Raw genomic sequence first — 27,456 nt, forward strand, 5'->3', positions numbered from 1 at the left:
GAGGATGAATCAATGATGCACTTATCAAAATACCTTCTTGATGTTAAGCAACACATAACTCATTAGACCAGTTTACTTTTGTGATATACCTGGAGTATCCATGTTATCATGTCCTTCTGGCCTTCTAATTGGGGGATTCCTTTGAGTTTTTCCAAAAGCATTTGTATATTCTGAGCATTCATGGCTGAACTTCCCAATCCTTTTTTAAAATACAAAATTGTATCAAAAGAAGATTGTCTTCATAAGAATGTACTAGTTTACTTCTTAGTGCCTATCATCCAGGTGATGATGGACACTTGCCAGTCAAGACCTTTTCTACCTTGATTTTTCAAAGAAAGAATCTGCGATTATATGAAATATTGAGTTATGATTATGTGATTATGTGTACTAAAAGATAGGATGAGAAAAACTCCCATTATTTTAAGCCTCTCTGTACCACCCACTTGCACTGCTAAGCAAGAGCTACTCCTTATAAACCTAACCCCGCTCTTGCCTTTCCTCTCTTTGCTCACTGTCCACCCAAAGTACAAGATGAGAAGAACTTCTGCAGAGATACTAGAGTGGGGAGGTTATCATCATATACAGAGAAGGCTTCAGTAATCTACAAAATTAGTGTAAAGAGAAAATGTGATACTTTGCTTAAAACTATTGGTTTTGCAATTAATGTTTCAGGAATTTGCTTAACAAGACTATTTTAGCTAAAGAGCATTCTAATCTAAACCTATCCTATTCTTCAAAATTAGAAAAAAACATAAAAAGAAAACACTTTCAGTCAGACACACTTCTCTCCATAAATACTACAATCATGCCCAGGAACGGAAAAAAATCATGCAGTAAAAAAATGCACGAGGGAACTGAAAAAAAAAATGAGTATGCTGGAAAATATTAGTTAAAAACTAAACATGCTAAGCAAATAAATCATGTAAGGGTTGTAGTGGTTTGAATAGGTATGGCCCCCACAGACTCATGTATGTGACTCAGTATGGCTTTGTTGGTGTAGACGTGGCCACGATGGAGGAAGTATGTCACTGTAGGGGTGGGTTTTGAGGTATCATATATGCTCAAGCTCCACCCAGTGTGGTACACAGTCTCCTTCTCCTGCCCCATGTCTGCCTAGATGCTGCCGTGTTCCCCACCATGACAATAATGGAGTCAACCTCTGAACCTGTAAGCCAGCCCCAGTTAAAGGTTTTCTTTATAAGAGATTGCCTTGGTCATGGTGCCTCTTCACAGCAATAAAACCCTAATGATAAGACAAAGGGCTTTTTTACATTTTAAGGATGACAGATAAAGACTGTCTAAGATCCAAACTTCTAATTAAAACTGGCAAGAAGCTAGAAGCTTCGTGGGAATGCTGCTTTAGCGTACTTGAAGCCTTATGGTAAAAGTCAAAAGTCACTTCTTCTTCAGGAGCCTTCTGAAGCTGCTGCTTCTCCTCCAGCAAGCCCAGGGCCAAGATATGGAACGCCTGAAAAAGGGAGGACAGGGGTCTTTGAAATGCTTCTTCTTTAATTGAAGGCACAAATATAAACAATGCAAAAGAAAGAAAACAACAGCCCAAAATGGACAAAGTTTATAAACAAAGATAACTGAAAGAGAAATCATGAGTACCCATTTCAAATTAAAGAGATATAGTTTAAGGTGATTGAAAGAATGTTACTTAAAAAGTGACAAACATTTGGCATTCACTATAAACTACGCAGCTGCCAAAAGGGTTTAGTAAGCAGTTACTTGTTATTACACTGGTGATAAAGGAACATAAAGTAGTTTTACATTTAAAAAAAATCATTGTGACAACATCAGTCAAGAATGTAAAGGAGCAGATTGTGTATTAGGAATTGGTACGGCTAATACACTCATTTTAAGCAAAAGTATTTGCAGAAGGATGTTCACTGTAAACCAGGTAGGGCACACACCTGTAATCTCATGTCCTTGGAAAGCTGAGAGGGAAGGATGACCTAAGCCCCCAAAATCAAGAGCAGCCTGAGCAATGTAAAGAGAACCATGCCACAAGCAAACAAGCTAACTAACCATGATCAGTGTTCATCTTAATGTTCTCTGTTATAACAAAACCCTAAAATCAAACCCAATGTCTATTAATAAAAGTTAAATGCATAATAGTATTCTTACATAATGAGATATACATACAACTGAGAATGACAAAGACCTTTATGTGCTTATGTTGGAATTGTTTCCAGGATTTACAAAACATTTACAACCCTTAGGAGATAAGGACACTGAGAGTTGTGGAGAAATTTTTAACTGGAGTTCAAATAAAGCTCTTCAATACTGAATACAGATAGTACTGCAAGTATTTATCACTGAGATATAAAAAGAGCATGAACCTACAGACCAATAATAACCAACAGGGGATAGGGATAGAGATTTTTCTGTTAAATAGGTATTAAATAAATATAAAATTATAGCTGCCATAAAATAGCAGGATTAAGTAATTTATTAATTAGAGGTACCAAGAAGCCAGGTATGGTTGCTCATATGTATACTCTTAGCCCCCAGGATGCTGAGGCAGAAGGACTGCCACAAGTTTAAGGCTATCATAGGCATAAGGAGTTTCAGTCTACCTTGTGCTATAGTATGCAACCCTGCTTCAAAAATAAATACATACATACATGCATATATACATACATACATAAATAAATAAATAGAACAAAGAGAGCTGCAAGTCTGGTTTAGTGGCAGAGTTCTTGTCAAGCATATACATGTTCCTGGGTTCACTCACCAGCACCGCCAAAACCAAACCAGACAAAATAAATATATGCCTATAAAAACATGATGCACTGGGCGGTGGTGACACACGCCTTCATTCCTAACACTCAGGAGGTAGAGACTGGTGGATCTCTGTGAGTTCAAGGTCAGCCTGGTCTACACAGCAAGTTCCAGGACAGCCAGGGCTGTACAGAGAAACCCTGTTTCAAAGAAAAGAAAAAAGCAAAAACAGCATGTTGCAATGTGTTATGGACTTATCACTAACATGAGGAGACTTTGTTTTTTCGTTTGTTTGTTTGTTTCCTTTTTCTTTCTTTTTTTTTTTAACTCAGGAGAAGGAGCTGGAGGATGTCAGGGTGTTTTTTAATTGGAGTTCAAATAAAGTTAGAGAGTAGTACCTTAAATAGCATAGGAATAGATCATGTTCCAAAAGAGCTCGTCAATTAAATGGATTCTACTTCCCAGCATCTTTGCAGTTAATGCAATCAATAAGAGGCTTGCCAGGAACACAGTATCTTTAATGACCATAATGTGCCCGATTACAAAAGTACAGGCTACATCATAAATAAACTTCTACAAAATCCCAACCACAAGTATTACCAAAAGAAATAAGGACAGATGACATTTTATAGATCTTACACTTGTCTTCACTCCTTGGTTTATCGGAGCTCATACCCTCTTTAAAAGCCAGCTACTCTGCTATCTTCATCGGCAGCATCTCTCAAGAAGAGAGATGGCAGCCTTGGCTAGCCCATGATTAACATGCCATTCTCCCCAGCCAGTCAGGGCTGAACAACAGGGGAGGGCAGGGTGGGGCAGGGAGTGGAAGGCTATGGGAGAGCAGAACTAGGAAGACTTGGGGAGAGAGGAATCCAGCCCCTGATCTCTGTCAGAATCACTGTTGGAAAAGGAGAAGGGAAAGTAGGAACATCTGTGCTTGTGCATCTTTTCATGAGCTTTCTCTACTTTCCTCTCCATCACCATTCCTGGGCCTTCCACGACCGAAGCCAGAGAATTCACAAAGCAGAGGAGGGGTAGGGGCCTAAGAGTTGGCATGCCTGATACCCAGATGTGGCCCAGGATAAGAAGGCCAACCTGGAGAGGAAGCTAAGGAACACCCAGAGGGAAAGAAACGATGGAAGGTAAGATTGGAAACTAAGGCACATTCAGATTTGGCCCTGGCTAACCAGCAGTGGGATTCTACATATTCAGATGTTTGTTCAAGATTTTCTAAGACCACGTACTTGATTAATCTTCCCAGGCTTGGCTCTCACTTTCTGGTTATCCCTATACTATGCACTTTTTTTTTGAGTCTTTTAAAACATGAATAGTTCCTAAGGATAGTTCTTATGCTAAAAACATGAGAATGTATTATAAAAGAAACTTGGGCCACAGATAAACTACTTTAATGATTCCTAAGTACCATGTGTTTCTGACATGGTTCTGACTGACATTAATCCAAGGATTGTTTTTCAGATTCCACAAAGAACTCAACACCAACACTGTAGGTGAGCAGACAAGCATACCATCTGCAGCATCCCTTCTGTCCAGAGATTAGACTCTGTGTCCACTGCCCGCTCAAAGATGGTCCTGAGTATGTACATCATAACATCACAGCTGAGAAGGTTGACTACTTTGCTGAAAGCAGGGCAGAACTCAGGAGGAGGTGGCGGCGGCAATGCTGTCGGAAAACAGAGTAAATGTGGAGAAGAAACAAACTGATACTACCCTAACATACTAAATTGTGAGCGTGAAAAGTCAAAGTTTAAGTGTAAAATAACATGATTTTTTTCTGCTTCAAAGCACTGAAAACATCAATGCCAAGGGAAATGTAAACTGTTAGACCAGTCTCCCAAAATAAATTCCATTTGTTAACAATTTAAAAGGCTCTCATTCATGTTGGCCACATCTTAATAAATAAATGAAAAGAGGCTCTTTTATATTTCCTTTAGTTGCCCCCTTCAAATCAACAAAACACTCACAAAAAAATAGGCAAAATGAAGTCAGTTCAGAATTTCTATTTTACCTTCATCTTTATTTTCTTGTTTTCTCCTTTTCTTCTGCATATGTTCAGCCTATTTAAGAAAAAGAAAAAAGAAAAAGTAAAAACTATTATTATACATCCTGCTTAACAAGCACAAACCAAGTAAAACACTGTTTGAAAAAAATAAAAAGATTGACCTACCTACTAAAATATTTTATATGCTAATTTAAAATATATTCAAAATATTACTTTGACTAGAAGGCACCACAAGATGAGTGAGGTATGATTCTCATTCAGAACTTAGCCCCATGTCTGCCTTCAGATCATCATGAAGAGGAAGCCATGGTAGAGTAGAGAATTTCCCACAATGACAGCAAGCAAGCAAGACCAGGCTGGGCGTAACCAGCTTTTTCCTCTCCATACCTTAGTAAATGATTCAGCTTAACCAAAGGTCAACAAAACCAGCCATCACCAAAACCAGTGATCATTTATCATCCTGCTAAGACCAACAGATACTATGTGCCAATCACTGTTGTAAAAGACAAAAAAGATAAAAAAGAAAGAAAGAAAATGAGAGAGAGAGAGACAGAGACAGAAAGGAACAAAGGGAGGAAGAGAGGGAAGCGAGGAGAAGGAAAAGGGAAGGAAGGAAGGAAGGAAGAAAAGAAGGAAGGAAGGAAGGGAGAAAGGAAAGGAAGGGGGAATGGAAGGAAGGAAGGAAGGAAGGAAGAAGAAAGGAAGGGGAGTATGCTAAAGAAGCACAAAAGCCACGTGAAGCATGTGTCTGTGAAGTGAAGGACGCATTCCTGAATCCTCTTCTCCTGTAGCAACTATTACAGACATTTCTGTAACAGTCAGATAACTCTAAATATTGTCTATATACGAGGTTACTGATTACATTTTTAATTTTCTTGGATGAATTAACACCTTTTACTGAGAGCCATCATGAAACATTTCTGTAGATTCAGAAGACATTCAAGACTTCAGGTTTATTATGAAAAGAATACTTTTCCTACCTTGCTATGCTGTGTTTTAGAATAATGGTAAAAGTACATATTGAAGTCTTTCAGTGATTCATCTTTCAATTCATAAACTCCATGGCCCGACACACCTGGTTTCCTAAAGCAACAGACAACAGAGATGAAGAACAGTGTTTTTGTTTTTGTTTTCACAGAATTGACACTAGACAAACACTCTAAAATCTCATCTAAAATCCAAGATTCCTATTAAAAAGTATATCTTATAAATGATCAATTTAGTTCTATGGTAATTTAAAAAACCTACACTGAATACAAAATCCTGACAACAGTGACATTTTTATTTAATTGCTATGAAATGCAAACAAATCTAGGAAAGTTTGCTTTGTGCTAGGTTGCCTTGATAGTAGACTTCGATTCCCACACTTCTTTTACAGCCTCTGGGTTTAAAGGTACCTGTTAAATTACACTATACTATGTGACTTAGGGTCAAACCTCAAATGGTAGAGACACAAATCATTAGCAATCTAACAATAGTGTGGAATCTTCTATCAAGAGCTGTAGTAGGAAAAGCACCACAGCTAAAAGGAGCTTACCATATCTGCTATGAACATTTAGCATCTTTAAGTTTCTGTCCACTTCTTAACTTAAAAAATATCATTAAGCACTGCTAATAGGAAAAGAAGACACATGCTATTGTATAAGTTATTTACAATTAGAAGTAGGCTGAAGAGATGGCTCAGCAGTTAAAAGCACTGGCCGCTCTGGCAGAGGACCCAGCACCCACATGGCAGCTCACAACTGTTAACTCCAATCCCAGAGCACCTGGCATCCTTGCACAGACTATATGCAGGCAAAACATGAGTGAACATAAAAAGAAACGTCTTTAAAAAAAACCCTCAACAGCATCACCCTAAGCATAATATGATAACAAGTCAAAGTACATTCAAGAATTAATTCATTCACATTTTCACCTTATATACCGCAAAGAGTGGAAACTTTATAAAATACCCTTTAATTCTATTGGAGAAAAATCTAAGATTAGCATATAAAATAAAAATTTGTAAAACAATGAAGAAATAGCTTCAAAGTTGGGAAAAAGTTATCAGACAGTCTTATTAACTTATTGTCTAAATCACATAATGTTACTAGACAAATCTCTCATTTACTTGCTATACAAAGAACCTCATTTCATCAACAAACACATTTAACTGTTTCATCATTAAACACAGTCTGCCAGTGCCTAGTGCATCCCCCCATTCTCACCCTTTTACTCTGTGTTGTATTCTCATTCCTGGGTACTCTAAAAAAAATCAGATGTTCTAAAAAATATCCAGAGCATAAAAATAAAAACCAGCTTATCTCTCAGATAAGGATAAATATTAAACACTTACTTAAATGTGGCCACTTTGTTTATGACATTTTCTAAGCCAGTTTCGTTATTTTCCTGTCGAAACAACATTTTTTTTGTCATTTTTACCTTCAGGTAATGATTTTTTTTCTTCTCTTACTGTGAACCAAAATACATTTTAAACTTCATCTCTGAAGTACTTTATATGCAATAAATGTAAGGGTTAACTGAAATATTGTATTAAAAGTACATATGCAAGTCGAATGGTGGAGCATGCCTTTAATCCCAGCACTCAGGAGGCAGAGGCAGGCGGATCTCTGGGAGTTCGAGGCCAGTCAGGGCTACACAGAGAAACCCTGTCTGGGGGGTAGGGAGGGCAAAAGAAAAAAAAAGAAGAAAAAGTACATACGAAGCCTATACATCATAGGGGAGCAACTTTTAAGACACACGATCTTACATATGAATAGCATAAGGTAAGTCAGCTCTCTGAGTCTGCCTTCATGTGTGCGTAAACACATACAATTTTTAACGCCCACCCTCCCTTCTTTTCTTCTTTTTGTTTTTTTTTTTTCTTTTTTTTCTTTTGGATGGTGTTGGTGTTTTTTTTGGTGCCTACAGAAAGCATCCTATCACTCAGCTATACACTCAGTGGTTGAAGAGAAGCTTTATCTAGTGTGTTCATCAACAACATCTAGGAACATGTCCATGCTTCACTAATCCTTGAAACCAAGATAAGCAAAATGAATAACCTCCAACCAGAAACACATGGCAAAATATCTGTGCAAAATGTCCAGGTGTTGGCCGGGCGGTGGTGGCACACACCTTTAATCCCAGCACTTGGCAGGAAGAGGCAGGCGGATTTCTGAGTTCAAGGCCAGCCTGGTCTACAGAGTGAGTTCCAGGACAGGCAGGGCTATACAGAGAAACCCTGTCTCAAACTGCGCCCCCTCCCCCGAAAAAAAAATGTCCAGGTGTGTTCCTTCTTTCACAGCTCTGATAGTTTTCTGCTAATTAGCACAAACGTTTCCTTAAAAACAGAGTACTATTTTTATGAGGTCGTTTGCAATGATAAGGACCTAGTTAAAATACTATAGTAAAGTTATAGCTAGCTACCTATAGTTTTAAAAATTAAGAAATTTAACTTCTTTTTCAAAGTTTAGTTTGAGCAGGCAGGATGGCTCAGTGAGGAAAACATCTCCAGCCAAGCTGATGAACTTAGCTTAATCCCTGGGACCCACATAGTGAACGGAGAAAACTGACCCCTGCTTTGCCCACTTATCTCTGCAGGTGCCACAGGAGCAATGTAACACATGTGTGGGCACACACACACACACACACACACACACACACACACACCACATGCAGAAATAAATAAATGCAAAGAAAACTTTATTTCTTTTACCTATTTAGTTTTTAAGGAGATGAGTCACTCCTGGCATAAATGATCCTTGGCTTCCCAGGTAACTGGAATTATATATAAAACATGTACCACCACATCTATTTAACCTCCTTTTAAAAAGCAATTTGTTTGAGATTAAGCAGCTAAGCCAGAGGATGCTTTAGAGAATTTTGTTTCTAAGTATGTTGTATATGTTTTACCAGTCACAGGTGAAATTACTTTAGGTGTAACAGATATTTTTAGAATTTTTGAATATTGACTTATTTTAATAGTATTTAGGGAAAAGTCATTTAGAACATCAAAACTATCATTACACACATATTAATGCTTAAAACACACTAGGGAAAACTATAAGATGACATTTAAAAGGCATTAATCATGAAACTAATAGGTGGGTATACAAAAATTACAAAAGTAAAACACCAAATAGCTACAGTTTGACAACCAGTTTACAATGAAACTGGAAAAAAAAATATAAAAAGTCTGGCAGAGAGGAAGACACTGAGTCAAAGCGCAGCACTCTGTGTGTATACAAGTCTTGACAACACAAGAAAGTTGAATTCTTTATTAAGAATCACTTTTCTAGGACCACAGAGGTAGCTCAGTGTGTAAAAGTACTTCGGCATACAAGCCTAATATATATAATATAATCCAGGCCTTGGAGCCCAGAGAGAAACCACATGTGGTGGCTCACAAGTATAATCCCAGCACTCCCAGGTGAGAGGCAGCAGAAGAAACCAGAAAGCTCATGTAGGCCACAGATATCTACATACATGGCATGGCATGTGCATACTTCCACTCACACTATAAAAACAAAAACTTAAGTGATCATTGTTCTAATTCATATGCAAATCTCATGAGAGGAAAAATATAAGAGCCATAACTTTAGGACAATTATGCCAAAATTGGTATATACTAAAGCATAAACACCACTGTGGTGTAGATCATAATTCCCCCTACAAGATCTCTAATTGGAGAGAGCAACAACTTCAGCTGTTGTCCTTTGGACTTGTCACTAAAGGATTCCAGACCCTAAGCAAGGCTAATACTATAAAGCAGCTTGCTCTGAGAGACATGGCAAGACAGCAAAGCCTGATTCTTATTTTGGTGTCTGTCTATGTCTCTCTCTCTCTTCTATCTCCATCCCTACCTACTTTTCTTGATAGGGCATTCTCCATAGCTCCAGCTGCTCTGGAACTCCAGCATGCTGGGGTTACTAAAAGTGTGTGCCACGGTGTGTAACCTATTGCTTCATTCTTTCCTTTCCTTCATTCTTTTCACATAAAACCTATATGTATTTATGAGACCTATCACAACAATATATATTAGTATAATGTATATATACATATAAATATACATACACATACATACATACACACAATGTATAGTTATCAAATCAGAGTTTCCAAGTCCTCAAATCTTTCAATTCAACACGTTGGAAAACTTTGGGCTCTCTTTATCCTAGTTGTTTAGAAATAGATCACTTTGTTGTTGAGCATGAACACTAGAACTAATTCCTTTTTCCTAAGTATACTTTGCTACGTGTTATTTACCTCTCTCTGATCTCCCAACACCCTTAGTGTCTGGGGATCACTAAATCTACCTTCTTTTATGAGACCTACTTCTTTTATAGGATGTTTCCATTCATCTGCCTTTGCATTTTCTTCACAGAAAGCAGGCTTGCACACTACTGCAGCAGCTCCCTGGTGTTTCCTATCCCTGCACTGCTTCTTGTAATAAAATCTTCAGTTTTTGTTTTCTGGCCTGTTCCTCACAAGATCCACATTAACACACTGCTCCAAAAATCTGAAATCTCAGGATTTCCTCTGCCAAAAATCTTGTTTTAAAGTAAACAAAAAATTTAAGAGCATTTCCATGGAACTAAAGCATATAAATGACTAAAAGCTGAAAGGTAATTGGTTTACAAACCATAATATAAAAATGTGGGTCATTTTGTTAAGCAAATTTTTCTGAAATTTGAAGTTAACATTCAATTGAAAGAGAGAGAGAGAGAGAGACAAACAGACAGACAAATAGCATCAACCAAACAAACAACCACAAAAACTGGAATTCCTCCATCTTAAGAAGAGGGACTGGCCGGGCAGTGGTGGCACACGCCTTTAACCCCAGCACTTGGGAGGCAGAGGCAGGCGGATTTCTGAGTTCGAGGCCAGCCTGGTCTACAGAGTGAGTTCCAGAACAGCCAGGGCTACACGGAGAAAACCTGTCTCGAAAATACAAAAAAAAAAAAAAAGAAGAGGGACTGAAGTATAAATGGAGAGGCTAGAAGGACGGCTCAGTGGTTAAAAGCACTGGTTGCCCCTGCAGGGCTCCCTGGACTCACAACTATCAATGGCTCTAGTTCCAGGGGATCCACCACCCTGTAAGAACAGCAGGCATGCATATGATACACTTAGAAAAATGTAGGGAAAACACCCAGACACATAATTTTTAAAATAATTTTCTTTTTTTCAAAAAAGAAAAGTAGACTTACATTTTCAGGTAGGTTTCTGGCAATGGCACTGTGTGGCATGGGCTCAATGCAAAGTAAGTGAGTGATCTCTCTCATTACAACCTCCTCCTTGGTAACCCTTCCCACTCCAGGTACATAACGTTCTCCTAATATAACAAAAAACGAAACCAGGAAACTTCATTCAATTCTATTTAGGTTTTGTTCTAACAGACACTACTTATACCCAGAATATTGCATTGAATTTAGGTATATAAAAACCAATTAAAATTATTTTAATATTTTCCCAAAATCAAACCATAAACTATTTGTTCAAAGAGAGAAACCATTCAGTGACCTGAAGAATCCAGCCCTTATTTTAATTTGCTGTAATCCCAGCACATGGGAGGCTGAGATAGGAGGATCATAAACAGAAAGGCTAGCCTGGGTCACATAACAAGCCCAGGTTTCAAAAGTAAACCAATAGACTGGAGAGACGGTTCAGTGCTCATGAGCACATATTTCTCTCATAGAGGATCCATTTCTATTCCTGGAACATCTGCCAAGACCCTCACATCTGCCTGCTAATCCAGCTCCACAGGATCCAATGTCTCTGGACTCAAAGGGCAACTGCATGTACATGCACATACCCACACCTACACTAAAAATAATAAGTTGTCAAGGTCAGGCATATTGATGGCACATGCCTTTAACTCTAGCACTCAGGAGGTGAAGACGGGCAGATCTCTATGAGCTGGAGACCACACCGGTCTACACAGTGAGCTCCAGGTCAGCCAGAGCGATACATTAAGACCCTGTCTCAAAAAGAAAGGAAAAGAAAAGAAGAGAAGAGAAAATAAAAAGCAACTGCAAAACAAAAACAAACAAACAGACAGACAGGGCCTACTAGAGGTTAAGAACTCTTGTTGCACAATAATGAAGACTAGAGTTCGGATCCCAGTACCTGTACAACAAGCCAGATGGCTCACAAACACTCTAGTTTTAAGGGATCTGAAGCCCTCTTCTGTCTCCCACATACATGGACAAGAACACACACACATATGTGCATATATACACATGTGCCTATACAGTCAGACATACAGACAGGCACACACTCAGAGGCAGAGGACACAGAAAGAGACAGAAAGATAGAGAAATAAAGAAGTACATAAAAAAATGAAAATGAAAAGTAAAATTAATGGTTCACATGATAAAACAGGATTATATACCAAGCTCGGGACTTGCACATGCTAGACACATACTCTACTACTGAGCTACAAACCCAGGTCCAGGTTAAAAATACATAAACAAAAAACTCTGTCAAGTGGAGACTAGGAATTGCTAAATCAAGTATAGGAATGTCTCTTGTGTCAATATCTAACTTCCATTGCTTCAAGAAGGCAGTTGAACATATGGCACACTAGGTTTTTTTTTAAGTGTATATATGTGCAAATACTTTGTGTAATGTGAGCATGTATGCATGCAGGTATGTGTGTGTGTGCATGTATTTGTGTGTGGGGTCCTGGTCCTCACCTTATTTCTAAGGTAGGCTTGCTCACTGAATCTGGAGCTTGCTGATACAGCTAACCCTGCTGACAAACCTGCTCTCTAGGGCTCCTCCTGTCTGGTCTCCTCAGTTCTGGGGTTACAGGTGTGTGCTGCAAGCCTGCCCCCCCCTCCCACTTTTATATTCGTATTGGAGATTGAACTCAGGTCCTCGTGCCTTCACACTAGGTACTTTACCAATGTGAGCCACTTCCATGGTCCTACTGAAATTTCCATTGACATACATTCATTAAACACAGTAACAGGTTTCATAAGGATAATTCTCTCAGGTGTGTCATGTACTTTGCCCACATTCACCTCCCATACTATCCTTTCCCTTTTCTGGTCTCCTTTCTCACCCCCTCCACTCTGCCTTCATGACCTATGTATTCACCACTAGTTTTCAACCCTATAATATCTATAAAAGGCCTATGACATCTAAAAGAGACCCTTTTAGATACTCTCTAAATCAAAGACATTTCACAAAGAATTTGTTAAATGATTTATTTCCAATAACTCATTTTCACATTTATAAATGTTACAATGTTATATTTTATTTTATAACTTTCATATATATATGTATATATATTTACCAAAGGGGTATCCCCCAGGTTCACAGTCCCAGAAGCAACCTTAAGTAGGTTCCTTTCACACTGTATGGGTTAGGAATCTGAAACTCAAAGATTATATAGCATGTTCTTAATAACTGAAAGCAAGGCCAAGACTTTATAATCTAACCCCTAATCCAAATATTTCCACCTTATTTATATTTTTCCCATTATAAACCAGATCTGGGGCTTGGAAGATGGCTCACTGGTTCAGCGCATTTGCTGTTGCTGCCGAGGATCCCAGTTTTGTTCCCAGTACCACACTGCGGCTCACAACCATCTTTCTTACTCTGATGTCTACACAAAGTAATTTGCAAAAATGACATGATAAAAACATTTAAATTAGACTGAGGATATATTAAAATTCATGCACATATATAAATGTTAGCACTAAATATGTAGATTTTAAAACATTATGTTTATATAGGATATTTATTACCTTGACCTCCAAAGTCCAACAATAAAAAAATCAAGTATAAAAATTAAGAGGTTACTGAAAATGTAGTTTAGTGGTAGAGAACTTGTCTTAAATGTGAAAGGCCCTGGGTTTGATCTCCAATACCAAGGAAAAAAAATATGCAAGGTTCATTTTTAAAGAACTTTCTAAATCTATTCATCACACTGGTTACATTAATTTCAGATATTTCATGTAGCATTTAGAACAGAAGACAAATACCAATTATATTTTATTAATATTCTCTAAAAAGTAAATCATGTTCTAATTCAAATTTTTTTTTAATCTTACCCACAATATAGATGAGGACCTGAAGCATTTCTTCTATTAATGTATTATACTGTTTAATCAAATCCTACAGAATTAAAAAAAAAAAGTGACATAAGAACCACAAACTCCAAGTCTGTATTTCTTGATTAATGCAAGGTCTACCCAGTCTAGAGTTTTCTTCCAAGTACAGCAAGAGGTAGGAACCAAAACTCCCACCTGATACATGAAGTACCCCAATCACAGTTGTTAGAAACTGGCACTTTCTTCATTACCATCACCGCCACATTGGTATTTGTCCTAAGCCAGCAAATTTTAATCTTTCCCTTTCTCTGCTCTTAGCTTCCTTCTCACTAGGAGGGTGAGAAAGTAGCTTAAAGTACATGTCCTAGGTATGGTAGGAATATCGTTCCCTAAAACATCTCTTATTTAAGTTCTTCTGATAGATCAGTTATTTTCACTGAGGGTAAAGTGACAAAAATATTTTTTCTTTTCTATATATAGCCTATTATTAGGGCCTCTGTGACTTCGAAGTTAGAAAAATTAAGAAATGGGATTTAATAAACTTAAAACAGTCAAGGTTGCCCCTTGTTGGTGGCTGCTCACATCTGTAATCTCAGCACTCAGGAGGCAGAGGCAGGTGGATCTCTGAGTTCGGGACCAGCCTGGACTACAGAGCAAGTTCCAATACAGCCAGAGCTACACAGAGAAACCCTGTCTGGCAAAACAAAAACAAAAACAAAACAAAACAACAATAACAAACCAGTCAGGATTACTTTATAAGCTAGTACTTCAAATATTAAAACAATACCAATGTGTCAGGGTACTGTAAGACAAACACAAATTGTGAAAAATGTAACCACTATAATAAAAATACTAAAATAAACATTTACAAAAATAGAAAAGGGAGAAAGGATTTTTAAAAAAAACATACAAAAAGCAAGAACCAACAATTCGCTAACTCCCCAAAAACCAATGATAGTGAACCAAAATAACCAAACTGTATGTACCATCTTTCACTATTGATGTGATATTAAAAACCCCATGCTATCAGAAATACACACGCACCAATCTGTTAGTACTTATCAAGAGCCTTAAGTAAAAACATGCTGTTTTATTCATCAAATTTACACATAAAATTTATCCTAAAATAAATGCTTTCTGCGTGCAATTGAACTGCTATACAGACTTTAAAGTGACATATACAAACAACAATACAGGTCTGGTATTCATTCAATTACAAGGAGAAAATCCTATCATAATATTGTGCAAAACAGTCTACGGATTATAAAATGGTGCATGAAGAATATAGCTTTTGCTTTATAAACAAAATGCTGGTATTTTATTTTCTGAAGGCAGCACTATAAGTGACATCTCTTTTCTTTGTTGATCTACATAGAGCCTGGAGAGTGAAAAGAAAGTCTGTATGTTTGCATATTTGTGTATTCTATGTGCATATGTGATATTTGGAGGTATAAATATTCCACAGTATGAGAAAAACCAGGGTTTCTAGACACCTAGGACATCAGGAATCCAAGGAAGCGCAAGTCCCTTATAAACTCATGTAGGATCTGTGCATAACCTATACACATCTTCTGTATTCTTTAAAAGTACATCTACACTACTCATAATACCTAATACAAATGTAAATATCATGCAAATGTAAATATTATGTAAACAGTGATTGTATAGTACTGTTTGCACATTAGTACAGACACAATTTAAAAAATATCTATCTGATCCCTAGTATGATGTACCTGTATGGAAGGCTAACTGTATATACAAAGAATATATGCCAGGCAGTGGTGGCGCACACCTTTAATCCCAGCATTTGGGAGGCAGAGGCAGGTGGATTTCTGAGTTTGAGGCCAGCCTGGTCTACAGAGTGAGTTCCAGGACAGCCAGGGAAATACAGAGAAACCCTGTCTCGAAAAACAAAACAAAACAGACAAATAGTGACAACAATATGCCTTTTGAATTAATTCACACGCTAGTCTCCATTGCTTACCTGGTCTTTTGTGGATATGGTCTTGTTAAAAGCATCAGTAAGTTCATACCTCTGAAGTACCAATAACAAGAACTTGTTGGGATCCATTATAGATGCTCCAATCTGTGAAAGAAATTGAGTGTCATATTTCTTGTGTATTAAATGGAGGAACAGATGTCTCTAATAGGCTCTTTAGAAAACTACAAAATAATTTTGCAGAAGATAATAGATTGCCTATCTATTTCTATGCTATCATGTTCAGTTAATGGTGAAACTCAATTTAAAAACAGTATCTCCTCTTACTTTAAGAAACAAATAAAGGAAAGGAAAGATCTAATAGAAAGTAACTGAAACAGGTACCTGAAGCATGATGATATCTTTATCATACATCTCTTCCCTGCACTTAACATCTTGATAATAGAAAACCTGTGAAAGAAATGGCAGACAGATGATAAAGGAACTGATTTTCAATAAACATCTTTTTCACCATGTATGTGTATGTTTACATGTGGATGGGCAACGCGCGAGCGTGTGCGTGCGTGCGTGCTCTCCACTTTGTATGATGAGTCAGGATCTCTCACTTCAACCTAGAGCTCCCTGATTTGGCTAGTTTAGCCGGCCAGCTTCCTATGAGAACTCTTTGACTCAGCATCCTACAGCTATGATTACAGGGCTATCGTAGCAACCTAACTTATGTGGATTCTAGAACCCCAAACCCTGGTCCTCATGTGTGTGCGGCAAGAGCTTCATCTACAGAGATATCTTCTACCCCTCAGACAAAATTCTTAACAATAGGGTCTCAATTAGATGGCTCAACAGGTAAAGATGCTACCAAGTCAATACCCTGAGTTAATCCCTGAGACCCATATGATAAAGAAAAAAACCATTCCTTTAAGATGTTTTATGACAAAACTTATTCTTCAGAATTTCCGTCAACTAGAAATCTCTGGAAATGATTATTTTTTGAAAGAAAATAATTTTCTACACCAAATGTAGAGATGGCAGTTCAAATCTGTAATATTAACTAGCACATGGGAAACTGAGATAGGAGGATTCATAGGTTTGAGCTCAGTCTGGGATACGAAGATCCTGTTTCAAAACAAGAGTAACAATAATGTCTACCTGTAATGTATAGGGAAGTAGATTCAATCTCTCTCACTAAAAAATAAAGAAAAAAAAAAGAAAGAAGAAAAAAAGAAAAAAATTGTAACACCATTTTCTTCTACGTGGCAAAATTCTCAGATCTTTTAAGAAAAGTACTTCTCCCATTTTCCCTAAAACATAAGGAAAAATAACTAAGGTAGTCATTGTTGTTGTTGTTTTTAAATGTGCCAGGGGCTGAACCCAGATCCGCACAGAAGGATTTTAGCACTGAGTTACATTCTCAGCCTATAGGGTAGTCTTTCATTAGGGCAGATTCAACGACCACCACAGAAACAGACAAAAACAATAGCAAAAGGGCAAATAGGGGCTAGAGAGATGGCTTAGGGGCTAATGGCACCGGATGCCCTTCCCAGCACCAACATGGCAGCTCACAATCATCTATGACTCTAGTCCCACTGATACTGCATGATATACATGGTGCTCAGACATGCAAACAGACAAAACACCCCCCCACACACACACGGGGGGGGGGGAGAGAGAGAGAGAGAGAGAGAGAGAGAGAGAGGGAGAGAGAGAGAGAGAGAATGAAAATAGGAGAGTTGGTGGGAAGACTCAATGTCTCAAAGGATAAGTTAATGGGAGATGGGATAAATATTAAATAGGAAAAAGGAGAAACACTTATAAGATCCCCAGAATTTTTATATCTAAGAGATTACACAGGAGAATAAGAGCAAATATTTGGCAAACTCTTTAAACATGGAGTAAAATAAACCTAGACTAAAATTTTAAGAAGGGAACTCATTCCCATACCTGGCTAATGAGAGAGAGCCCATTTCTGCGCCACATCTCGGCAACAACCTGAGCGACCAGCACCAGACAGCGCAATGGGTGCTCCACTAGGACCTCCACTTGAAAGCCGTCCTGAAACACAGGGAGCTCAGCTTCATTATTTCTCACAGTACACATGCCTTGACACATGCAAGAAGTACATAAAAAGGGAGAGCTTGCACTTGGAATTCAGATTTCAATATGAAGCATTCTGCTGTGAAGTGACCAAGTGTGAGTATTCAGAGGTTAAAAATATGATTTTCTTTCCCACCCATCAATGGAGATGACTAGAAAATACTTAAGAGTCACTTACAAAAGGCACAAATTCATGCAGTCTTGAAACAGCACCTAGTCTGCTTAAACGTACATGAAGACCTAAACATTTAAAAGAAGAAAAAAGAAAACAAGAAAGCAATTAAACCCTACTAGCATATGTTTAATTAACTCACAAAGTTTGAAAAAGTCGGGTTATTTAAATGTATTTTCACTAGAGTTGAAAATACACTAGAGTATATCTCAGAATGCTTGCCTAGCAGTGGGAAGCCTTCAAGTCAATCTCCAGTTTGCCCCCCAACACACACACATTCTAAGTTTAAAAATGATACTCCAAAATGAAAACATTTGACTTCTAATTTTGAAATACAGTATTAGCAAAACACAATTCTACATTGCACAACATCTTACATTTGTGTATAGATCATATAAAGTTAAAAGTCTACCTCTCCAGGTGTTTATTCTACTCTCAAAGGAAAATTAGGAGGGCCAGCAAGGTGGCTCAGTGGGTAAAGGTGCTTGCTGTCAAACCCAGCAACTTGAGTTCAATCCCCAGAACTCACATGGTGGCAGGAAAAAAATGAACTCCCACAAGTTATCTTCTGATCTCCATACATTCAACATAGCATATCATTCCCTCATCCAAAACAGAAATAAGTATGCAAATGTAATTTAAAAGATGAAACAGAAATATCAATAGAATTGAAACCTAATCTGAATTTTGGTATAAATTTATATAAAAATTAACATTTAAAAACATTTAGAAACTGGGTAGTTGATAGAAAAGTTGGTCCTTAAGTAAGAATAAAGTATGAGTAAGCTTCCTTGGATAAATATTGTGATGACAGCTCTCAAAGGTCAGAAATAATAATCGTCACTAAGCCCAGCATCTAATGGGAGTATATGGAACAACAAAAAAGAGAAATTACTCTTCTACTCAGAGTATCTAGAAAAGTTACCAGAAATACATGAAAAACAAAAGCACTTACCAGCAAGAGTTCTAGAGAGGGGCAGATGTATGCTCACAAGGTCCTCAGACACTTTGTATGATCTGGTTTCCAAAATATGACCGCACAATTGTACTACTGTCTTGGTACTAGCCATGAAATTTGTACTGCACCTCATTACAGCTTTGTGACACTCTTTATAAGCCACTAGTAAGAGATCTTCCTAAGGTAAAAGAAAATACAAATATATTGACAAGTCAGTTACTTTGTCACCTACTACTTAATAAATATTTATTAAATATAAGCACAAAATTGTTCTATGCATTCCCAGGGTTACCTCCATAGGATATAAATCCAGAGAAAATACAAAATATAAGCATTTGTAATCAGAATAAAAATTGTAGGCACCAACTAAATGATATAGTTATCTTCAAAAGGCCAAAAAAAACAAGTATAATTAAAGGCATGTGCCTCAAACCCTGTCTCAAAACAACCAAAGAATACTGAGACATTCTTTTGGCATGAAGACGGAATTCGGAAAGGCAATCACTAGTTGAGCCTAATAACTAATAATGAAACTGTTAGGACTGTGCAAGCTTGTTATTATTATTATTTCTGACCTCTGCCCAGCAAAAGACATACTTTTGAAAGTAGCTTTCCAATGACTCCTCAAAACACACACACACACACACACACACACACACACACACACGGGGTTGGGGGAGACTCATTGAGAATATTTGTCCATGCATGTAGCTCAGTGGAAGAGTTTTGGCATAGCATGTGTTTGCGCAAGCACATGGGGGGCTTAGTATTTTCTAAAACTTACAGAGAAGTAACTGGCAAAGCATGCTTCTTGCTTTCTTTTCTTTCTTCCTTCCTTTCTGTCTCCTTCACTCCCTCCCTCCTTCCTTCCTTCCTTCTTTCCCTTTTTTGGTTTTCCAAGACAGGGTTTCCCTGTGTAACATTCCTGGCTGTCCTGGAACTAGCTTTATAGACCAGGCTAGCTTCAAACTCACAGATCCACCTGTCTCTGCCCTCTGGGAGTAAAGGTGTACACTAACACACCCAGCAGATGTTTCTAATAAATAAATCCCTAGGCTTGATCCCTTACAACACACATAGAACAAATTTACGTGTGAGGAAAGATGAGAAGGGGCATTCTAATAAAAAAAGAAAAGGAAATACAACTCCTATTCAAACAATAGAAAAGAATGAAAAACGACATGAATCAAAGGTTTTATGGGTGGAGTTACTGAACATTAAACTGGAAATACTGCAGTATGTAAATATATTGACAGTGTCTACAGTGTAATGGAGTCAATATATTTTTCAAGAATTGATGTGAGTCACCAAAGGTGAAGAAAGGAAAGGTAAACTGAGGAGACACGGACACTAACAGGGAGATGACACACATCTGGAACACAGAAGATCAAATCGGAGTGAGCACGGTAGGAAAGCAGAAGCGCTCGCCACTCAGCTCCTTAGTTCAGTTCTTCTCACACTGCTTGATCTTGAGAAAGGGACTCCATAGTCAAATAAATGTGGGGAACATTTCTCTTAGGTTCCAGCATACTGATTACCAAACACACAGAATACGGAGGCTCTGGGGTTTCTTGTTTGGGAGAACATTTTAATTGCAATGCTAATAATAGGACAAGGAAAGTCAAGATGACAGAATAGAAGTTTGAAACTGAAGGAAGTAGTAATAAATTGATTTAAGATATTCTGAGTCTGAATATAAAAATGTTAGTCTAAGTACAACTGTCTGCATACAAACTAAAGTGGAGGTCCAACTTGGGCAACTGATGCCTTTAATTAATGAAAGACAATTATAAAAAGAATACTGAGCCAGGCAGTGGTGGCACACACCTTTAATCCCAGCACTTGGGAGGCAGAGGCAGGTGGATTTCTGAGTTCGAGGCCAGCCTGGTCTACAGAGTGAGTTCCAGGACAGCTAGGGCTACACAGAGAAACCCTGTCTCAAAAAAACCAAAGAATACTGAGACATTCTTTTGGCATGAAGACAGAATTCGGAAAGGCAATCAGTAGTTGAGCCTAATAACTAATAATGAAACTGTTAGGACTGTGCAAGCTTGTAAAAAGCCAAGGGAAAGAAAGAGTCCTCACCCATCTCCCTCACTCCCTTTGCCTAGCTAAAAACTGTCATATTATATTCCTAAAGCTAGCCACGGAAGTCTATGCCCACACCTCATCCTAACATGAAGGTTTCCCCTTTTACCTCTATAAACCATCATTTGCCTATGGGCCACTTCTGTCTCCTCTCTCTATACACACACACACACACACACACACACACACACACACACACACACAGCCATACTCCAGACATTGTTTGTCATATCTACTACCCACCTACAATCTCCAACCCCACCCCAACAAATATCCCTTCTCCCTTTCTTCCTTATTGCTATCTCCTGTCTTTGTCTCTTATTCCCTGCCCTTTGTCCTCAGGGGCAGGTAAATCTCCTTTGTACTGCAAACTTGGTCTTGGGGGTCCTGAGCCAATACCCTTCTGTCTTTGAAAGGGGCTTCCACTATTCTAGAGGACAGCAGTCCTATCATATGTGTCCATAGGCAGGTGAGTAAGTGGGAAAAAAAGAAGACAACAAAGGAGACAAATCCCAGGAAAAGAAGTGTAAGTTGGAACCAAGAGCCTTGGTAAAGGTATTGGTTTCCATAAAAGAAACTAAAAGGTAAGACTGAGTCTTGAAGACATGGAGAAACCTGGTCAGATTATGTGATCTCACAGAAAAACTGGAGGGAATGATGGAACTGACTCAGAATGGCAACCTTCTCAGCAAAAATAAAAGAGTAACCACAAAGATGACTCAGTGGGTAAAACGCTTACTGTGCTAAGGATCTAAATGTGGATCTCAAGTACCAACGTAAAAACTGGATCGGGTGGCTACCTATAACCACAGTGCTGGGGGCAGAGACAAGATCCCACAGGGCTTCCTGGCCAGCCAATCCAGCTAAAATGGTAAGACCTAGGTTAGTGAGAGACACTGTCTCAATAAGGTATAAAGAGGAAGGCACCCAATGTCTGGCATATCGCTCTGTGTGTGTGTATGTGTGTATGTGTGTGTGTGTGTGTGTGTGTGTGTATGTGTGTGTGTGTGATGCATATGTGTCCATATCCTTATGGAGAAAAATGTTATCCCCCAGGAGCATCCACTTTGTGTCTTTTATTGGAACCTGGGCTCACCTGTTAGCTAGGGTGGTTGGCAAGAGAGCCCCATGGGAACCTCATGTCTCCACAACACTCCTAGCACTGAAATGACAATCACCCACAACAATGGCTGTCTTTTTATGTGGATGCTGGAATACAGGTCCTTATGCTTACATGGCAAAGACAAGACAAAACAAAAAAAAAAAAAAAAAACCCAACTGTGCACTCTTAGACACTGGACCATCTTTCCAGTAGTTCCAAGATACATTTTTTTAAAAAATTACTTTCTATTTTATGTGTATGGCTATTTCACCTGCATGTCTATCTGTGTATCATATATGTACACTGCCTGTGGAGGCCAGAAGCAGGTGTCAGAACCCTTGGAACTGGAGTTAGAGATGGTTGTGAGCCACTGGGAATGCTGGGAATTGAACCCAGGTCCTCTGAAAAGGCATCAAGTACTCTGAAGAGCTGAACCATTTCTTCAGCCCTCAAGGCAGATCCTGAGACACATTTTCTAGTCAAATATGAAAGAATGAATTTTCCTTTTATACTTAATAATATAATTTTAAGTAACTAAAATAGTCACATTTTAAACTTATATCAAGAAAACTATAGCACAAACTATGCCACGAATAACTATTAGAACACTTACAAAGGCACACATCCTACTACCAAATCTTTAACTTACATCACAAGCACACCACTCTTGGAACATGAGCAAAATATTCTTTAGTTGCATCTGTATAGCGATGGCAGCCTCCCAGTCAGGGTCTACTTCAATGTGTTGTCCAACTTGTCTCCTGATTTCTTCCATTCCCTGCAAGGAAAGACGAGTTAATCCATGGCCTTTTCTGTTGTTGTTCCTCTATGACAAAATATAAAAATGCCAGCATTTACATCCATAAATGTATAGTATTTTAACATGGTGACTATATGAGTTACATGTATTATATTGTAATTACACGTATTACGATACAGAATGCATGAGTTAGAACACTAGCTTTCCAAAGTGCACACAGTTCATGGGTATCTGTCTATAAATACTGTGGTCATTCTCTCATATGAAAAACAAGAATCATAACAGAAAGTATACCGATAAGCTAAAGATATTTATGTAGTCTTATGTGGTAAGCATTCAACAAGCATTAACAATAACACCATTGACCACCCACCCACCCACCCACCCACCCACCCACACACACACACACGAACAAGTTAGTGTTTATATCTTATTTCTACTACATTACAGAAGTCTTCTATGAACACCACAATTTACTTTTTTTTTTGAGAACTGTTGAGAAGGGCGGGAGAGGCGGCTCGGCAGCGAAGAGAACAGACTGCTCTCCTACAAGACCCGAGTTTGATTCCCAGCACCCACATGGTGGCTCACAACAACCTGAAACTCAAGTTCCAGGGGACCCAACATTCTCTTTTGGCACACAGGACACCAGACATGCATACGGTACATAGACATATATTCAGTGAAGATATCCATACAAATAAAATAAAAATAAATCTCAAAATAAAATAAAATGGGAGGAAAAAGGAGGTTGATTTTTTTTTTAACTAATTTATTTTGTTGGTACACTAGAGAATTATCATACCTGCATACAGGTAAGAATCTTCAGAAAAGACCGGAAGCCTTCCAGGAACTGTGCTCTTAATCTTTCTGTCCATATGATAGGCTTGCTAATTAGGATGTACCTATCATTTCAATAGAAAAAGAAATAGTTCACTCTTTTATTCTGAGATGATCTTAAGGTTCTCAGGGTTACAGACAACATTGACTCATCAAAATTGTAAATTCTAATTTCTTACAGTAATTAGAACCTCTGGGCAGAACTAGAGTTATTTATTGGCTTTATTTATATAAAACTGGCAAGATAAGAGAGTCACTACAAGACCACCATCAAGGCTAAGCCTGGCTTTCTAAATTCTGCTTCAGATTAATGGAGCAACCTAGAGTGCCACAGTGCAGGCTGTTATAGGACAATACCTGTAAATAAATGTAGTACAAGACTTCCTCAGACTTGTCATAACCATTACCTAAAGGCCAAGGCAAATCCTTTCAGGCACAGGGGATTTCAAGCTGACTTCCTACCTCTAGGACTTCAGAACTTAGAACCTGAAAGAAGGGTGTAAACCCACATGTCACCATGCATTGCCCATTAGGATGTACAAATTTGGAGAGATAATTGTAGGTTAGGCTCATGCTAACCCTACAATTCACCAAATCAGTATTTCTTTTGGATAATAATTGCTTTCAATGGGGACAAAGTTAATCATGGACTAAGTTCTCAGGTATGATCAACAACTATTAAAAACTATTAAAAACCTGGGCGGTGGTGGCGCACATCTTTAATCCTAGCACTTGTGAGGCAGAGGCAGGCAGATTTCTGAGTTCGAGGCCAGCCTGGTCTACAGAGTGAGTTCCAGGACAGCCAAGGCTATACAGAGAAACCCTGTCTGGAAAAAAAAAAACAAAACAAAACGCATTCCTGTTTTATATATATGAGCATGTGTAAAAGAGGGATTGAATATAAATAAGATGTACATCTTTGAAATTCAAAGAATACTGGAAAAACACAGCCAACACTATAATCCAGTGTTAGTCACATACAAACAAACAAGCAAAAACAGGTACCAAGGAAGTACTATAGAATTCAGGAGATCATACAGTAAATACAGAAAAAAGTCTGAATTGTAAAAACAGTGCAGATTATGGTCTAATTTCTCCTATTCTTTAGATAGCTATCAATGTGATAACTATACATTAAAAAATAAAAATATAAGCCGGGCGGTGGTGGTAACGCCTTTAATCCCAGCACTTGAGAGGCAGAGGCAGGTAGACTTCTGAGTTCGAGGCCAGCCTGGTCTACAGAGTGAGTTCCAGGACAGCCAGGACTACACAGAGAAACCCTGTCTCGAAAAATGAAAATAAATAAAAAATAAAAAAATAAAAATATAATTATGAGCCAAGTCTGTTAGTGTACCTCTTTAGTCCCAGCACGTGGGAGGCAGAGGCAGAAGGAATTCAAAGCCAGCCTGGTCTACAGAGCAAGGTCTAGAACATCCAGGACTACATAGAGGGACCTTTTCTCAATAATGATGATGATGATGATGATGATGATGATGGTGTCAGATGGCTCAGCAGGTAAAGGTGCTTGCCAATAAGCCAGATGACCTGAGTTCAATGCTGAAGACCAACATACATGGTGGAGGAACTAGGGATTCCCACAAGTGGTCCTCTACCTTCACAGACCACACATGCTGAGTCATGTTCTCTCTCTCATGTGCACTTGCGCTCTCTCTCTCTCTCACACACACACACATACACATACATTAATACACACACTCACACACCAAAAAAACAAAAACAAAAAACAAAATAAATGTAATAAAAATACATTCAGCAGGACCTTATCAAATAGTTGAAATATGCTAGTTATTATTTCTTAAAGACAAAAAAAAATTATTAAAGGTAAAACAAAAAAACCACAAGGTTTGGTTGCTCTATGAGAACTACAACTTAATTCTTACACTCTAGTCAGGTAAACTGAGTAAGAATCTTCATTTCAACAACTCTTTGGGTAACTTGAAATGTACTGACTGACACAGGTTACATTTACATTCTTAGTTTGTCATGCTTCATTCCCGAGTGCTCATCTATCAAGTAAAGATGCAAGGGGCAAGAGAAGGAAATGGAAAAGACAGGAAGAGGTCTGCAGTAAGACAGGTAGCCGACGTAACGGTAAGAGGAAAGGGTGAGGTGACTTGTATTGATGGTCTGCTACACTTTCCAGAAATGGAACACAGAGACCACTTAAAATAATAAAATAGAACCAAAGTTCAAATAAAACCTTTCTACTTTCCATTTCTATATAAGTTAGAAATTAGGAATCCAAATACCCCATCAGATATCTTCCAGACTTGAGTGACAAAATCAAACTGGGGTTTGTTCTTTAGAACAAAGCGAGTGTTAGTCCCTCCCTGTGAGACTTTATGGGGCAGGTTACGGGTGGGGACTGTGCCCATTTCACGACATAGGCTCAACAGAGAGGAACGTTAATTCAGAAAAGACTTTGCAGCTATGACTGCTGTCTGTTTCCTCATGTCAAATAACAATTGAATTTTTTTTTTTTTCTAAATGGACAAGGGGAGCTAGAACCAAATAAGGAAAGTCACAAAAAGGACAAGATTTCAAGAAGTTTGCTAATGCTCAGAAAAGGCTGCTCAGAACTGGAATTCACTCTTAGAGAACTAAACTTCCCTTAGGCAATGTCAACTTACCAACGGGTTTGTTTATATTTAGGTGTAGTCAGGTAAGTACAGTAAATGGCTGGACTGCAGAGATCTAAAAGAACTCAGACATGTAGGTATTTGTAGTAATTACTGATTTAAAAGCAGCTTTTGTGGAAAAGTAAATTAACACCTATATAGAGAATAAGGCATAGCTGCAGAATTTATGCATTAAGAAGCAGAAAACAGGGCTTAGTGACTATTTCTTAAACACTATTTCTGAGTAGTGTTTTAGTTTCAGAACAGGTTTCATTGTTGTTTTCTATGCCCTGTGTGGGGATACACGATGTCCTAAAAGGAAAACGAGCAGTATAAAGAGTAGTAGGGCTGAAATTCCTGTTCCAGCACACAGGGGCTTTGTAACCTAGCAACCAAGATTACACTTCCTACTTTATAAGAATGTCGCAATAGTCAAATAAAGGTAATATAAGCAAAGTCCTTTACCACATGAGAACTACTAATAAATTTCACAGGACTCTTCTGAGAGTGAACTGTACTTGTTGAGCAGGTTGTTTAAACTGTGTTAGTTTTGTCTAAAATAACTCAGTTATGAGGTGAATCAACAAGGACATTTCAAATACAGCCATTAGGAAGTTACATTCTGAACAATATGACCATAGATTGACAAAGGACTAAACCCGAATGGCAGTGCTGATCACTAGTACATAATGATTAGCACTACACACTGTTCACTACTACACACTGATCACTACTACACACTGAATAGTGCTACACACTGTTCACTACTACACACTGATCACTACTACACACTGAATAGTGCTACACACTGTTCACTAATACACACTGATCACTACTACCCACTGATCACTGCTACACACTGTTCACTACTACACACTGATCACTACTACACACTGATCACTGCTACACACTGATTACTACTACACACTGATCACTACTACACACTGTTCACTACTACACACTGATCACTACTACACACTGTTCACTACTACACACTGATCACTACCACATACTGATCACTACTACACACTGATTAGTGCTACACACTGATCAGTACTACACACTGATCACTGCTACACACT

The 27,456-nt window shown here is 38.2% G+C and overlaps 1 protein-coding gene across 3 annotated transcripts in view; it reads right to left on the reverse strand.

Annotated features, from left to right (window-relative positions):
• Ubr1 (ubiquitin protein ligase E3 component n-recognin 1) overlaps nucleotides 1–27,456 on the reverse strand; it is a 113,253-nt gene that overhangs the window by 48,760 nt on the left and 37,037 nt on the right. For all 3 annotated transcript variants that reach the window (XM_031371573.1, XM_031371572.1, XM_031371574.1), the window contains exons 13-27: nucleotides 23,701–23,800; nucleotides 22,785–22,913; nucleotides 18,943–19,123; nucleotides 17,994–18,055; nucleotides 17,663–17,773; nucleotides 16,109–16,174; nucleotides 15,770–15,871; nucleotides 13,786–13,849; nucleotides 10,933–11,057; nucleotides 7,083–7,135; nucleotides 5,728–5,830; nucleotides 4,754–4,802; nucleotides 4,254–4,408; nucleotides 1,369–1,468; nucleotides 90–199 (exon numbers count right to left, since the gene is read on the reverse strand). In XM_031371573.1, coding sequence (XP_031227433.1) covers nucleotides 90–199; nucleotides 1,369–1,468; nucleotides 4,254–4,408; nucleotides 4,754–4,802; nucleotides 5,728–5,830; nucleotides 7,083–7,135; nucleotides 10,933–11,057; nucleotides 13,786–13,849; nucleotides 15,770–15,871; nucleotides 16,109–16,174; nucleotides 17,663–17,773; nucleotides 17,994–18,055; nucleotides 18,943–19,123; nucleotides 22,785–22,913; nucleotides 23,701–23,800 — 1,510 coding nt within the window. The remainder of the gene's footprint in view (nucleotides 1–89; nucleotides 200–1,368; nucleotides 1,469–4,253; nucleotides 4,409–4,753; nucleotides 4,803–5,727; nucleotides 5,831–7,082; nucleotides 7,136–10,932; nucleotides 11,058–13,785; nucleotides 13,850–15,769; nucleotides 15,872–16,108; nucleotides 16,175–17,662; nucleotides 17,774–17,993; nucleotides 18,056–18,942; nucleotides 19,124–22,784; nucleotides 22,914–23,700; nucleotides 23,801–27,456) is intronic.

Source organism: Mastomys coucha, unplaced genomic scaffold, assembly GCF_008632895.1.
Source record: "Mastomys coucha isolate ucsf_1 unplaced genomic scaffold, UCSF_Mcou_1 pScaffold15, whole genome shotgun sequence".
Classification (NCBI taxonomy): domain Eukaryota; kingdom Metazoa; phylum Chordata; class Mammalia; order Rodentia; family Muridae; genus Mastomys; species Mastomys coucha.